The sequence below is a fragment of the Castor canadensis genome, chromosome 2 (assembly GCF_047511655.1).
Source record: "Castor canadensis chromosome 2, mCasCan1.hap1v2, whole genome shotgun sequence".
NCBI lineage: Eukaryota > Metazoa > Chordata > Mammalia > Rodentia > Castoridae > Castor > Castor canadensis.
The window spans coordinates 184,512,781-184,528,324 of record NC_133387.1 but is presented as its reverse complement, the minus strand read 5'-3'; the positions used below and the strand labels follow the sequence as shown (position 1 = coordinate 184,528,324).

Below are 15,544 nucleotides of genomic sequence, written 5' to 3'. Positions count from 1 at the left end.
GTTTTCGATTTTTTTTTTGGTGGTACTAGAGTTGAACTCAGGGCCTCACCTTTGCTATGCAGACGCTCTACCACTTGAGCCGCTCTGTCAGCCTTTGTTATCTGTTTTCAGTGTTAATTTTTTCCAGGAACTAGCCTACTATCCGCATGTTGAAAACATGTCTCTTTTTGAGTCTGGAGGAAGTCAAAGAACTAGGAAATGAAGTACTAGGGAGATGAAGATGCAAAGCCTGCTTCATCCTTGGTATCTAATACCACGTGGCATTTGGGCCCAGTAAATGGCAATCTTGACTTATAATGAAAAGGAGATGGGACGACAGCTGAAACCCTATTTACTGCATTGCTACTGTGCGATGGGCCTACTGACCCTCTGGACATGAGTTAATTAATGGAGGAAGTGAAGCTCAGGCAGTCTTAGTAATGGGCAGAGCCCAGGTTCAGCACAGGTAAGGCTCTCTATTTTACCAAACCTTGTGCCTCCTGTAGGCCCCTGGTCAGCAAACCAGAGTCATTTCCACACCACCACTCAATTCCTGGGATAACTCAGCATGTCTGAATTTCCACAAACCCAGTCACAGCTGTGTGCTGACAGCTCCCTTACCTGTGGACATAAAAAACGGGATGCGGAACTTCCCACTCAGCACCCGGGCCCGCAGATTCTGCAGTGTGCTCCCATCAAATGGCAGGGCACCGCACACAAGCACATAGAGGACCACTCCAAGACTCTGCATCCCAAACAGAGAGTATGTAGATTAATCGCATCAGAGGAAACAAGAGCCATTACGGGTGTGTGTGACGGTGATGGTGAGCCACACAAAAATCAAGGAACAAACATTCTTCTTTCTCCATGACAGACAACACGGAGCACTGTCACAATCAATCATCTTCAGAACACTTCAGCTTTCTTCTTTGCTTCCAGACATGAATTTGGGGTAGGATCGCAAGCGTTTCTCAGTATTCCTCCTCTAGGGGTGAGGCAAGTGGCACCAACAGAATGAATAATCTCTGTACTTGGCAAGTACGCCCACCTGCACCGGACCTCGTGGTTTTTTGCAGATGCAAAGGGGTAGTTTGAAACCCAAGGCTCAACCCATAAGATGAGCTCTGGAGGAAATACTGCACAAAGAACCGGGAAGTGAAAGAACAGGTTGAGGCACTGCCATCTATGGAGAGGCTGGCTGGGGCCCAAGAGAAGGCAGGTACTCACCCAGATGTCCACTTTGGGCCCATCATACTCCTTTCCTTCAAAGAGTTCTGGTGCAGCATAGGGAGGGCTACCACACCACGTCTTCAGCAGCTGCCCAGGAGTGAAGAGGTTACTGAAGCCAAAATCTAGAAAGGCAAATGGACATGACTCATGTTACCACAACCCAGCAAATTCAAGTCTAGTCACTGGACCAAAGGTTCCAAATCATTACCTTGGAGTGTCAAACGCAAAAAGAGAACGTTTGGAAACTATATAGCCAGTCGTTTGAACTTGAGAGAGAAAGAGAGAGCGAAGTAGAGACATAGAGGAACTGGAATGCAGAAGATACCTGGGTAACTACAAGTAAACATGACTGGCATGTCAGCGAGAACAGCACTGCTCCCTTCACAAGCCTAGGGAGAGGCAGATGGGTAATACGTTTTCTTTAAGAATAAATAGTCCTAGAGCACTTGCCTAACATGAACAAGGGTTTGATCTCCAGTGACAGGGAGGGAAGGAGGGCTGGGGGAGGGAGGGAAGAAAGGTGTTAGTGTAACAAGGACTTAGAGGCTGCACTTGCTCTTCACTTGGGCCTTCAAATGTTCAATGGGTAAGTAAATAAAAGCAGTATAAAACATGGCATTTCTGCCTCCATTTTGCATCTGTCTCCTTTGCTCTGAGACATTCTTTTCGCAGTTACCTTGGATTCCAGGAACAACAGGTCTGATGGATAAACATCTTGTGACACGAGTCAAATCTACCCCCACTCCCCAGGCAGCAATAACTTTCTCTTATTGTGACAAGATCCCACCTGACCAATTCTAAGATGTAACGACCAAGACCAACCAGACCACAGTTTGACTAAGATTGATTGACTATGTGTGTTTCTTGCTCCCCTCTCGTCCCTCTGCCCTTTATAATATGGGAACTCATGTCAGTACCTCTGAAGACAGGGCTAAGGACACTGGTCCCCTTTTGCCTTCACAGTATAGCTGTACAGATTAAAGTTCCTTATCCACTTTCCATCATTACTTATTCTATTTGGGTTTTTTTTTTCTCTTTGAATTTAATCAGTTTACATCAAAAAATTAGGTAGTCATTTTACATCTAAGGAATAAAAATTAAAAAAAAAAATACAAAGAGTGAAAGGATTTTAACCAAGTTTACACTTCTTAGATTTGCTATGGTTTTGAACAATTCATCTTATCACATCACAATGAGCAAATACATTTGCAGCACCTGTTACAATCATGAAACTAAGTTTAAGAAAGACACACTATTGATAATGCCTCAGAGGAAGCTAATTACCTTCTGTGAGAAACTCTACTGTGTATCTAAGCATTACCTAATAATGCTACTTAACCATCTATCATCACAAGAATCAAAGTCCACATAAGAATTAAATATTTAAAATGTGAAATGTTCTTCATAATAATTTTAGCAAGATATTTTCTTTTTCATTGCTAAGAAACACTTTAATAGTTTTAAAGCAAAAGCTGTTAAGAGTATAGACAGCTAAAACTGTACTCCTGAGTTCAAGCTTACAGATAAGTCTTTTGTAAGTAGTTCTCAATAAAATATCCTCCCTCCCCATCCCCCTGCCCCAAATCTTGTATTGTTTCTTACAAAACTTTGGTCAAGAGTAGAAATATATCCAGGCAGATGTATATGCCATACAATAGCAAGAACAGTAAAGCCCAACTAATGACCTTGGGTTTCAAAAATAGAAGGCAATTAAGATGTACTCAAAGTTACATTAAGAAAAGCTTTCACAGGGTAATATTGAAACAGTCACAAAGGTTAAGAAAATACTGATATCAAAGTACAAATGACTACAATGTTAAAATAGACAAAAACTACTATACAAGAGCTTCTTTTAAAATTAAAAAGAAAGAACACAACACATGAGTCAGGATGATTTTCCTGTTCCACTCATGAATTTTAGTCTTTGTATGTATAAGGTTGTTTATGTTCATTCCGGTTGAGTTTCTTCTGACAACTGATGAAGTCTCACTCCAACTTCATAGGGTGGATCTTCCCCAAGGAGCCTCTTGATCCTGGTCACATCTTGGTCACTGTACAATTTCAAAGTAGTGAAGTATGGCCATGATGTGCTGAGGCATGAAGATATACCCAGTGTACAGTGCCATCCCCACCACCGAAACCAGCATGGAGTTGAACACAGTCCGCTACCAGGGCTCCAGCATGTAAAGCGCCGTGACCAGCAGGTACTGGTAGTAGAACCAGGACATCTGTCTCCAGGCCCGTGCCAGCGCCATCCCCGCCGTGCGCCTCCCACGATGCAGCCGCACGTCAGTCTGTCCCGCGGCCCGCTGGCGTCCGTAAGCCCCAGGCCTCCAGGCCCAATCGCCACCACCCCGCGCCCATTGGCCCCTCCATTTGGTTTTTGAATGAGTGGCCAGACCTGATTTGATGGAACTCCTGAGAGTTGAGACTCTGGTCTAGGACTCTGGGAATCAGGAAATACATGGAAGCCTCAACTGGATCAAAAAATTTCATATTACCTTTACTTTTTGTAACAAATACATAAAAACTAGACAAAGTGACATTATTATCATTAAGGTAACTTATTCAAAATGAAGAACATGCAACTCATTTATAAACATTTTACATTTTTAACCTTATCCTCCTCCTTTACTTCTTCACTTCCCCTTTCACTAGGGGAATTTCAAGAGGGAGTAGGAGTAGGAGGAATGAGTCTTTGGGAGGAATACTAAGAAAATGAGCAAGGATGGCAGGATGAAGGATCAAGAGTCACTGACATATGATTATTTTGATTTATGAACAGTCCCTATGACAGGCTGGAACTCCCTCACTTCCCCAGGACTTCCCTGTCCCAGGCACCACATTCCTGCAACCACAGCATCCCGGCTCCTGGAAGGGAGCCTCTTTCCGCCCTCCCCTACTTTCCCCTTCTGTTGGCAGCTACATCTCCTTTTGCTCTTTGCTTTTCTTCTTTTTTCCCTCTAGAAGAAGGTGTTTTCTAGAAGCATCTGCTGATTTTTACTGCCTCTCCTTGCCCTTAATCTCCTTTGGGCTAACTCTTTGGGCTCCACGGCTACCATTATCATTTATTTGGGGATAATTCTCCAAGTTTCTATCTCTGGCCTTGGCACTAGTCTCAAGTTCTTCTCATGAACTTCCAATACCAGTGTGGAAAGAAATGTCACAAACCCACAACTTTCCAAAATCAAATCTGCACTTCCAGTGATGCCCCACTCTCACCCATGGCATTATCACCACTGGGACTAGAAACACTGGGATCATCTTCTATTCCTTCTTCACATTTCGCCTTTCCAGCTGGTAGTACTGCTTACTGCTTCCACCCTGCAAGTGTATCTTGACTTCATCTCCTTTTGCTTTTTCCATTGTTACCATCTTATTTCACGCCCTTCCCACTTCAGGTCTGGACTGAAGCTATGCTTACTCCCTGTACACTTCATTTCCTTCTAAGCCATCTGCACACAGCCCAGGGAATGTTACACAAATCAGATCTGGACCTTCTTGCTCAAAAACATCTGGTGGCTCCCTTCTTCTTACAGAATAGTCTTATCTCTTAGCATTGCCATTTAAGGTCCTTCACAACCCAGTCCCGCCCCACCTTTCTAACTTATTACTGGCTATTCTAGCATTACTAGACTGTTCATGTCTTATGTTCATGTTTTTAAGCTACTTCCTTTGTGTGCCAGGCCTTTTCCTTTCTTTTCTATCTTTAAATATTATTCATTTTCAAGATCCAGGCAAATATTACTTCCTATATGAAGCTTTAACTAACCGAGCAGGAAATCCTGTCAATGGCTTCCCTTCCATGCTTCCTTAGCCCTGTTTCTTCCTCTGCATTCCAGCCACCATTCTGCCTTACACTGGTTGTACTTAGTGGTATGATATCTCTATGCCTTCCACTCGTTCAGTGTGTGGAAGGGATATGATTTTATTTATCTTAGTCTTCACAGTGTTTTTAATACATGCAGAAACTCAAGAGAGAGTCATGAAATTAAACTGCAATAAAGTCACTGGAGCAGTCCTCTCCTGGACCTCTCTCACACCAACAATGGCAGCAGATCAGCTATTGGAGCCTCTACCTCCTAGCTATCCATCCCAAGGTTCTAAAATTTACCTACTGATCACAGGGGCTTGGAGGTCAGGACCACAGTTAGAATCATTACAGCTATGAGAAACCAAATTCTCTCATTCACCAATGGAAATGAAGTCTTTCTGGATCCCTGTAAGAAATGTCCCCTTCCTTCTCTGTACTGCCTTGTTACTTTCTAGTTCCCCTGTGGTTATTTGCATGTAGCTTGATGTAAGTGAAGACTGAAAAGTATAAGAGAGGAAAAGGTTGTGTTATTTTGCTCAGTTTGGAAAAAAAAAGGGAACACAAATGGTATTAAAAATGTTTGTGTGACCTGTGTGGTTATAGAATTTTTTCCCTAGCAAGTGATTACTGATGACTTATAGGGGCTATTTTGCTTTCAGTGTAAGGATTTACCCCCAGCTCAGTCTAGATTTTCACCGTATAGATCAGAGAAATTATTTGTGTGAATTAGATAAACCCTATGTCACTATACTGTTAAAAAATAAAACCACCCTATTCCTATTGTTGAAATGTATTCTTTCTCTCTAGTTCCTCAGGAAATCTTATTCTTCTTGGGCTCTCTCATAGTACCCAACATGGCGTTTAAACACAGTGGGTACTTAACAAGTGTCCAAGAATTAAAAACTGCATTTAAACTCCTACCTACTAATCTACAACCTTTTTTTTCCCCCAAATATTGAGACAGGGTCTCACTATGTAGCCTACCCCAGGCTGGCCTCAACCTCCTGCTTTAGTCTCCCATGTGTTGGGATTACAGGCATATGCCACCAGGTTTGGGTAATCTACAACTTTTGAAATACAACTTTAATTTACACTTAAAAGTCTGAACACACTGAATGTTGTCAAGATTTTTCTGGAGAGACTAGGGACCAGGATGCTAAAAAGCCCAACAGATGAGATTCAGCAAAGTAGATGTTTTTAGGAATAAGGCAGAAAGACAACTCTTATGATTTAAAAAACAAAATTGGTACACAAAGACCTGTACCAGGTCCTTCCATGATCCACCTTCCTTTTTTTCACAGAACAGAGGAGAAATGAGGATGGATTCTGATACTGGTGTCATTGGCTAGCAAGGCCACAGAGAGAACTGTGGAGGCTGTTGTGGTTTGAATGGAGAATAAACAGTCTAAGCAATGGATTTAAACCAGTTATCTTTACATTTTCCTAATGAGCAGTTTACAATGTAGAGGATTTCTCCTTCTGAACCAGAAATGCTTGTCCATAATTAATAACCTTTCTGTCCCTTTATTCTTCCAGAGAGAGGAAGGAACAAACTTAACAGCATGAGCTTGTTTTTGTGTCCATAGAACAAGGAATCTTTACAAAGGAAACAGTATCAAAGAGAACAAGCTTTACTGACTGCTGTACTTCAGACTGTTACTAGGCTTTTATGTGGGAAATCAGCAGGCAAGAATGAACGATAGGCATGGGGCCTGACAACTAAAGAGGTCCACATCTGGAGAAGCACCTGCCTCCAAAGCACGCTACAACAGCTGGCTTCAGCAGTTTGATCTGATAACCAAACACAAGATTTCAGTAAAAAACCCTAATGATGACATGCTCTTATTTGCTACCATGGAACAAAGATAACCCCCGGTCTTGGAAACCTGCTGAGAGGTCTCCTGTAATCATGCCAAGGACTGTCCTTCCTACTAGCTCTAAGGTGTCACATACTCATGCAAAATTTGCTATTCTCAGCTTACTATACTTTTCCACCATTAAAGGTAGCCTCCTCCAGTTAATGAACCTGAGGTACCCCAACTCTTTTTTTTTTTGGTGGTACTAGGATTTGAACTCAGGACCTCATGTTTGGTAGGCAAGAGCTCTACCACTTGAGCCATTTCACCAGCACCCCCACACACACCTCTTTCTTTAACATCCCAAACCTAACAGGATCTTGTCCACCTCCCCTCTTCATATACGTATTAGTACAAACTGAGTCTTCTTGAGAGTGCATTGCTGTCTTACCTTCCCTACCAGGAGCTGTCTACTTCATATCAATCCTCACTACTGCCATGCATCCAAGCATATTACAGAAAAGCTGGCTAGGTAGTGGGTACCCCAGTAATGCTAATACCACCACCATCATCAATGTAATTCCACTCATCTGTAATTCAAACCCAAGCCAAATTCTACTGTTTAAGGATGGGCCACCACACATGATCTCCACTATAAATGGCATCCATGAAGCAAAGCCCAGTGACGAATTGATGCCGGTGGCAAAATTACTAAAAACCTTAGAGACAAGGGTTACTTCTGGGGGAAGTACAGGCTGAGCTTATGAAATTCTGTCTTATTTTTGCTCCAGTGATCATTAAAGATATATGTATATGTTTAAGGAACATTTTCTGTTCATATATATATAATATTTCATAATAAAGGAAGGGAAAATGACAAAAGATTGACTCCATTTTATTCCTCATTTCTACTGTTTAACATTGAGAATCATTTCACTGGGGTCTCTCTCTCTCTCTCTCTCTCTCAACCAGGCTGGCCTTGAACTCATGATTCTGTATCAGCCTTCTAAGTGCTGGGATTACAGCAGTGCACCATCATGCCCAGTTTCACTACGATCTCTAAGAGGCACAATATTGAGATTTTTGAGGGCAGGGAACTGGATATTTTTCTCACCACTGATTTCCTAGGGCCTAGAGCAGCATCTGAAAGAAGAAAAAGTACTCTACAAACATCTAACAAATCACTCACTGATCAACTAAGATCAGGGGGAGAAGGAGAAAAGGAAAAAGAGACAGTGTATGAAAGGAACTGAATGCATGAGAACTCGTGGGAAGTGCTAAAACTGAGCTACCACTACAGTTCTTGATGAAAACAGCAAAAATCCTATATAAACAAAAAATACTCAAATCAGAAAGACTTCATATACAATGACAAAAGTTTACAGTTGTAGTGAACTATTATTTTAAAAGATAAGTATTTCAGTGATACATATAATCATTGTCATGCAGTCCTAGTACTTAAAATATTAGTACATCTTCATACCAATAACTTTAACAATTCCTAGTAGTAACAGACGAAGACAGTATATGTTACATATAAAAAGTTTGAAAATTCCTTTTTTCCTCTAATGTCAGCGACTTCTTTACATCAAGAGATGTTAAATTTTGGGCTGCCATAGTGGCTCAAGAGGTAGAGCACCTGCTTAGCAAGTGTGAGGCCCTGAGTTCAAACACCAGTGCTGCCAAAAAAAAAAGAGAGAGAGAGAGATGGTAAATTTTGTATTTCCCTTCAATATGTCCAATTTAAGGTAAACATGCTTATAAACCATCAACCCAACAAATAAGCGAACAAAAAAACACGGGCAGAATTAAAAGAAAAAGCAAAACAAAACAGGATAACTGCAAGCTGATAAAATTTTGGCAAGCCTTTTAGATAATCTTAACTCTCCCTCTTTTTAGAGGTTTTTTTTTCTGATTATAATCTTTAAGTTATTCAAATCTAATAGGTAACAAACCACTGAAAGGACACAGCCTAACCATGTCTGTAAAACCACAGGCACTTTGTATTGGGTAAGAGCTCCCTTGGCCTCCCAGTGCTAATGTCACCTTGAAGAACACTGCAGTACTGACTGCCCCAGCTCATCCATCTGGAAGAATAAAGAAGGCTTGGGGTCAACCTAATGGTTGTGCCAGGGGACACCAGCAAAATTAACTACTCTGCCTTTGTCCGCTGAAATCCAGCTCACATGGCCCACATGAAGAACTCTAGTAGGCCAAACACTGACAAAAATGCAACAAAAATGACCAGAAGAAGGACAATGTTAAAATACGCACAAAATAAGAACAGTGAAAGTAACCCAGAAACTCAAGGCAAAGAAAAGATTCAGTATTAAGTTCAAACGGTTAAATAAATATGCTTGTAATTTTGATGTGTACTAAGAATGCCAAAGAAAAGGGGACAGTCTGGGCCAGCGCCTACAGGCTTCCTGCCCTGCCTAGGCCTGCCCTTCTCCACTGCCCCTTTCTATGTCCTGGTCCACAGAGCCTTTGGGGAGGGGACACTGAGAAGCACACAACCCAAGACTTGGCCTGGGACCAGCAGTGGTCCAGGCAGAGGCTAGAATAGAAGTCATTAGAATCACAGACAGTTTCCCAGGAGAGATCTCCCCCGCTAGGGACAGACCACCACTTTCCTGGCTCCTCCTGTGCCCACCCCCTCAAGGGAAGCCCCCAGCCCTGTGCCTTCATTGCTGTTTGGATTAAAGCCTCTGTTTTGCACTTGTAAAAAAAAAGAAAAGGGGAAGAAGGCCGTGCTAAAACCGAAGTCCTCTCAAGAATGTCTATTATGGCCTGCCTCAGTTTTGCTACCAAAAAAAATCCGTGTTCTTACTATAATAAGGGATAAAGTAAACTATGGTACATCTACTTGGCATGTAATCATCACACATGATACAGATAGTATTTGATTTAATATAAAGGATAAAAGCAACATATAAAATTATATACACATTAATTAGAATTATAGAAATCATGCACAGGAATAAAGACAAAAGGAAATGCACACAGAACGAGGATAATCTTCTGTTCAAATTTCCCACAGTATGCTTATATTAATCTCTAATTAGTTTTTCTTTTGAATAATAAGAACTAAAACACTGAGTCATTATTTTCAGAGAATGATGTTGATTAAAAAAAAAAGTGCTTCAAGAGGCCATGAATAGCCAAGGCAATACTCAGTCAAAAGAACAATGCAGGAGGTATCACAATACCTGACTTCAAACTATATTACAAAGCAATAACAATAAAAACAGCATGGTACTGGCACAAAAACAGACATGAAGACCAGTGGAATAGAATAGAGGACCCAGATATGAAGCCACACAACTATAACCAACTTGTCTTTGACAAAGGAGCTAAAAATATACGATGGAGAAATAGCAGCCTCTTTAACAAAAACTGCTGGGAAAACTGGTTAGCAGTCTGCAAAAAACTGAAACTAGATCCATGTATATCACCCTATACCAAGATTAACTCAAAATGGATCAAGGATCTTAATATCAGACCCCAAACTCTTAAGTTGATACAGGAAAGAGTAGGAAATACTCTGGAGTTAGTAGGTATAGGTAAGAACTTTCTCAATGAAACCCCAGCAGCACAGCAACTAAGAGATAGCATAGATAAATGGGACCTCATAAAACTAAAAAGCTTCTGTTCATCAAAAGAAATGGTCTCTAAACTGAAGAGAACACCCACAGAGTGGGAGAAAATATTTGCCAATTATACATCAGACAAAGGACTGATAACCAGAATATACAGGGAACTTAAAAAACTAAATTCTCCCAAAACTAATGAACCAATAAAGAAATGGGCAAGTGAACTAAACAGAACTTTCTCAAAAGAAGAAATTCAAATGGCCAGAAAACACATGAAAAAATGCTCACCATCTCTAGCAATAAAGGAAATGCAAATTAAAACCACACTAAGATTCCACCTCACCCCTGTTAGAAAAGCCATCATCAGCAACACCACCAACAACAGGTGTTGGCGAGGATGCGGGAAAAAGGAACCCTCTTACACTGTTGGTGGGAATGTAGACTACTACAACCACTCTGGAAAAAAATTTGGAGGCTACTTAAAAAGCTAAACATCGATCTACCATTTGATCCAGTAATACCACTCTTGGGGATATACCCAAAAGACTGTTACTCCAGAGGCACCTGCACATCCATGTTTATTGTGGCACTATTCACAATAGCCAAGTTATGGAAACAGCCAAGATGCCCCAGCACTGACGAATGGATTAAGAAAATGTGGTATCTATACACAATGGAATTCTATGCAGCCATGAAGAAGAACGAAATGTTATCATTCGCTGGTAAATGGATGGAATTGGAGAACATCATTCTGAGTGAGGTTAGCCTGACCCAAAAGATCAAAAATCATATGTTCTCCCTCATATGTGGACATTAGATCAAGGGCAAACACAACAATGGGATTGGACTTTGAGCACATGATAAAAGCGAGAGCACACAAGGGAGGGGTGAGGATAGGTAAGACACCTAAAAAACTAGCTAGCATTTGTTGCCCTTAATGCAGAGAAACTAAAGCAGATACCTTAAAGCAACTGAGGCCAATAGGAAAAGGGGAACAGGAACTAGAGAAAAGGTGAGAGCAAAAAGAATTAACCTAGAAGGTAACACACACTCACAGGAAATCAATGTGAGTCAATGCCCTGTATAGCTATCCTTATCTCAACCAGCAAAACCCCTTGTTCCTTCCTATTATTGCTTATACTCTCTCTACAACAAAATTAGAGATAAGGGCAAAATAGTTTCTGCTGGGTATTGAGGTGGGGGAGCGGGAGGGGGCGGAGCGGGTGGTAAGGGAGGGGGTGGGGGCAGGGGGGAGAAATGAACCAAGCCTTGTATGCACATATGAATAATAAAAGAAAAATGAAAAAAAAAAGATTCAACTTACACAGGTTCTAACTTAATTACTCAAATAAAAATTTTCAAATTGGAAAAAAAAAAAGTGCTTTACATCAGGCTGGGGATGTGGCTAAAGCAGTAGAGTGCCTGCTTAGCAAGTATGAGATCCTGAGTTCAAGCCCTGTACTGGAAAACAAAACCATGCTCTCTTCTACTTACTTCCTGGCAGTATAAGACCTAGGAGCTACACATTCTAGGGGGCACTGGTGCCTCACACCCGTAATCCTAGCTACTCAGGAGGCAGAGATCAGGATGATCAGAGACCTATCTTGAAAACACCCAACACAAAAAAAAAGGCTGGTGGAGTGATGGAGGTGTGGCTCAAGCAGTAGTGCATGTGCTTTTCAAGCCTGAAGCCCTTAGTTCAAACCCAGTCCCACCGCCCCATAAAAGGGGGGAAGGGGCTGGTGGAATGCCTTAAGCAGTAGAGCATCTGCCTAGGAAGCTGAGGCCTGAGTTCAAACCCCAGTTCTGCAAAAATGAAAAGAAAGAAAACAAAAGATAAATATCCTAAAACATTAGAGGCAAAGGGTCCCGACAAAGGAATCTGGTTAAGATGGCTCTCACCCAGGGCGGGGCTGTTCTCTTCATGTGGCCTTTGGCTCTTTGCATAATTTGTTAAGTCTCTTTTCCAACTCCCCAACACCATGGTTGGTTAGCATTTGTCTGGAGGCTGAAATGGTGACTTAAATCCCTTTCTCTTAATACAGAGCAGCAGACTTTAATTTGAACCATACGTCCGTCTTCTAAGATGGCTTAACTACCAAAGGTTATTATGATTTTGAGACTTGGAATTCTTTATCCTAGGAAAGATCAGGAGCCCAGGGCTATGTAAGGCAATGACACTGTATCCCTAAATATAAGCATATCATCATGGACTCATCTGTGTAATGTGGTAGAGGAACGGGAGAAGGACGGGTGGCACTGATTTAAAGATCAGGAAATTTTCTTCTTTGGTCCCCCACTTCAGAGCCATACCCTTGACTTCTTTTTTGGCTGACCAAAGAACAATCCAAAGCAGATGTAAACAGGGTAGGCATAACCTTCAGCCAGTTCCAATGTTCTCGCATTTGAAAGGCCATACAGTACAGCTGTAGTTAACAGCCAACCCCTCTAAGGGTAAAGGGCTTCACTTCCTTGCTATAAGTAAACAGCTTGGAAGTGCAGAGTAGAAGGGAAAAATGAAATGGAATATACTTATTTATCCTAAATGAACAACCTCGCCAGAAAACACAGTGACAAGATCCCCCACTTTTTCCAAATCTGAAAGCCCTTGAGGTCTCTCAACTCAGTACTGCAATTGTGGTAAGAGACAAAGACAAAAGCAGATATAGCTCTGGTCTTTGATTAACTCCTCAATGGACTGACAGGGGAGGGGTGGAGGTGGGGACAAGTTGTTACATGTTACCTGTGCTTAGAGATGGCTAAAAGAACCAAAGATCAACACCAGGGGAAGAACATTATACAGACAGGATCTGACTGTTACAAACTGTTAAAACCGAATCAACACAGAGAAGGAACAAATTTTGCTTTTCCTATACAATATTATTGGCCTAGAACTCACATGACCCAAAGGTTCTGGAATTGGACAAAACAAGAACAAATCGACTACCTGGATCACAGAATTGCAGTAGTGATGATGGATGAGTTTCAAAGTCTTCAGGAATCACAAGAGTAGTTCACTCTTTAAAAAAATGGGTCATGGGAAGCCCTCAGTATTTAGCAATCACTCCAACCCCTAGCTGAACTTCCTAACTAGGAGCTAATAAAGAAGCCAAAAACTACTGACTCACAGCCTGAGCATATATACACAAGAGAAAATTCCTTCGTGGGAAGAACATCAAGTAACCAGCTTCGTGTAGGGGGATTTGGACCATCATTAGGCTGGCATTTTTGTTTGGTGAGTGACTTAGTATTTGTCCCCAACACAACTTAGCAGGTAGGATCACTGAACTCAGCCATTTTTAAATGAAGTAATAAGCTAACTGTCCCCTCTCTATTACAGCCAGCACTACCCCTGCCCTTCTCATAAGAAGTCAAAAAACAAAATCCCTTCCCCAACATAGGGTCTTCCCATCAAACTCGGTAATAAGTAGTGTACAAAGGAAATGGTTATATACAATGAGACATGCAAACAGCACTCACTAGAATTCTTGAAAATAGCAATGAGTACTATTAGAGTCACAATTCTAAATGATACCAAATCAGAATGACACTCCGATCATTCAGTCAGGTAACTTTCTAGTACTAAAACAGGTGAGCAAATTACTCAAAGTTTTAGTGTACCTTTATAGGACATGATAAATCAACATCTCCTTAAATTCTCAACAGAAACTAAAGATACCAAATGGAAATATAGTATATGGATACAATTAACAGTATTTTGCAAATTAAAAATTAAAATATATGATCTGAAGAGCAAAAGCCTACTTCTGGAGAAAAGGAGGTATAATTGTCATTTAGGAAGTTCTAAGGTATTACCTAGAAGTTGTGAGCAAGTAACAAAATACTCTTAGGTCAATACTATCAGAATAAACGCCACTCACATGACAGCAGACATTTGAAAGGTGAGCCTGAAAAGTAATATGTACATATGCTAATAAGGGTAGGATACTCCCAATTTTTTCATGCCATAAATGTGTTTTCAGTACAATGTGAACAAGACAAACATGGTCCTTGAATTCCTGGAGTTGAGTTTAGTGGAAAGATACACATGGAACAGTAACACATCTAACTATATTATAACCATACTGTGAGTTTTAAGAAAAAGTTCAACAGAATTGAACTATAACACAGAAAGGGGCTTTCTTAAAGAAGATTCTATAAAAAGTTCAGGAAATCTCTAATGTCATCAAAAACATCAAGGTTATGCTTGGATTAGAATGTAAAGAAAACCGTATTCTATTTAATTGTACAGTTAGCCAGTATTTTGACTCACAAAAGCCTATCAAAGGAATGTGTCATCTTAAAACCTCCCAAGAAAGAAACGTTTAAAATAATTTTTGCAGGATTTGTGATAAAGACATAACTTGAAATATTTTCTTTTACACTAACACATTATTTAAAATTGAATTGAGGGAGCTGAGTGAGGTGGTACATACTTGTAATCCCAGCACTCAGGAGGCTGAGGCAGGAGGATCCTCAGTATGAGGTCAGCTTGCCCTACCTAGCCAGACCCTGTCTCAAAGCAAAACCAAAGAGAAAAGCCAAAACCTCATTTAAGGGGCTGGGGTGCAGCTCAGTGGTAGGTGTCTACTTAGCATGTACAGGGCCCTGGTTTGACCCCACCCTCAGTACTGCAAAAGTACAGATTTAAACATTCTTTATGAATTTCAACACTAATTCAAATTTTCTCATTTTAAAAGTAACTCACAGTATTTAATTTACTTAAATTATTTAAGGAAAAAGACTAATTTCAAATTGATAGACAATGTTTAGTCTGGACAATACATACATATTGAGATTAGATTTGCTATAAATAGATGAAAACTTCATAACCTGGATATGGAATACTTACACATTTGAACCTAAAAACCAAGTCTGTTTACTTGAATTATTTTTGTGTTCTTGGTTTGGTTTGGTTTGGTTTGATTTTGTAAGACAGCGTCTCACTCTGTAGCCCAGGCTGGCCTCGAATTTTCAATCCTCTTGCCTCAGCCTCCTGAGTGCTGGGATTATAGGTGTATACTACCACACCTGGCTGATTTTGCTTTTCAAAGTTTTAGGCTATTATTTTAATCACTTCTTTGCAAATAATGCACTATCAGCATGAAGAGTCCTAATTCCCAATACATCAA

General features: G+C 40.8%; 1 protein-coding gene and 1 pseudogene across 9 annotated transcripts in view; both read right to left on the bottom strand.

Moving 5' to 3' along the window:
* Sik3 (SIK family kinase 3) overlaps nt 1–15,544 on the bottom strand; it is a 216,062-nt gene that overhangs the window by 51,272 nt on the left and 149,246 nt on the right. For 8 of the 9 annotated variants that reach the window (XM_020184314.2, XM_020184313.2, XM_074066673.1 and 5 more), the window contains 2 exons: nt 1,207–1,331; nt 601–724 (listed from right to left, as the gene is read on the bottom strand). In XM_020184314.2, the coding sequence (XP_020039903.2) occupies nt 601–724; nt 1,207–1,331 (249 nt within the window). Of the gene's footprint in view, nt 1–600; nt 725–1,206; nt 1,332–2,225; nt 8,499–15,544 lie in introns of those variants that run through there. The other variant, XM_074066675.1, reaches the window with a different exon arrangement.
* Nucleotides 2,226–3,464, bottom strand: LOC109699550 (serine palmitoyltransferase small subunit A pseudogene; annotated as a pseudogene).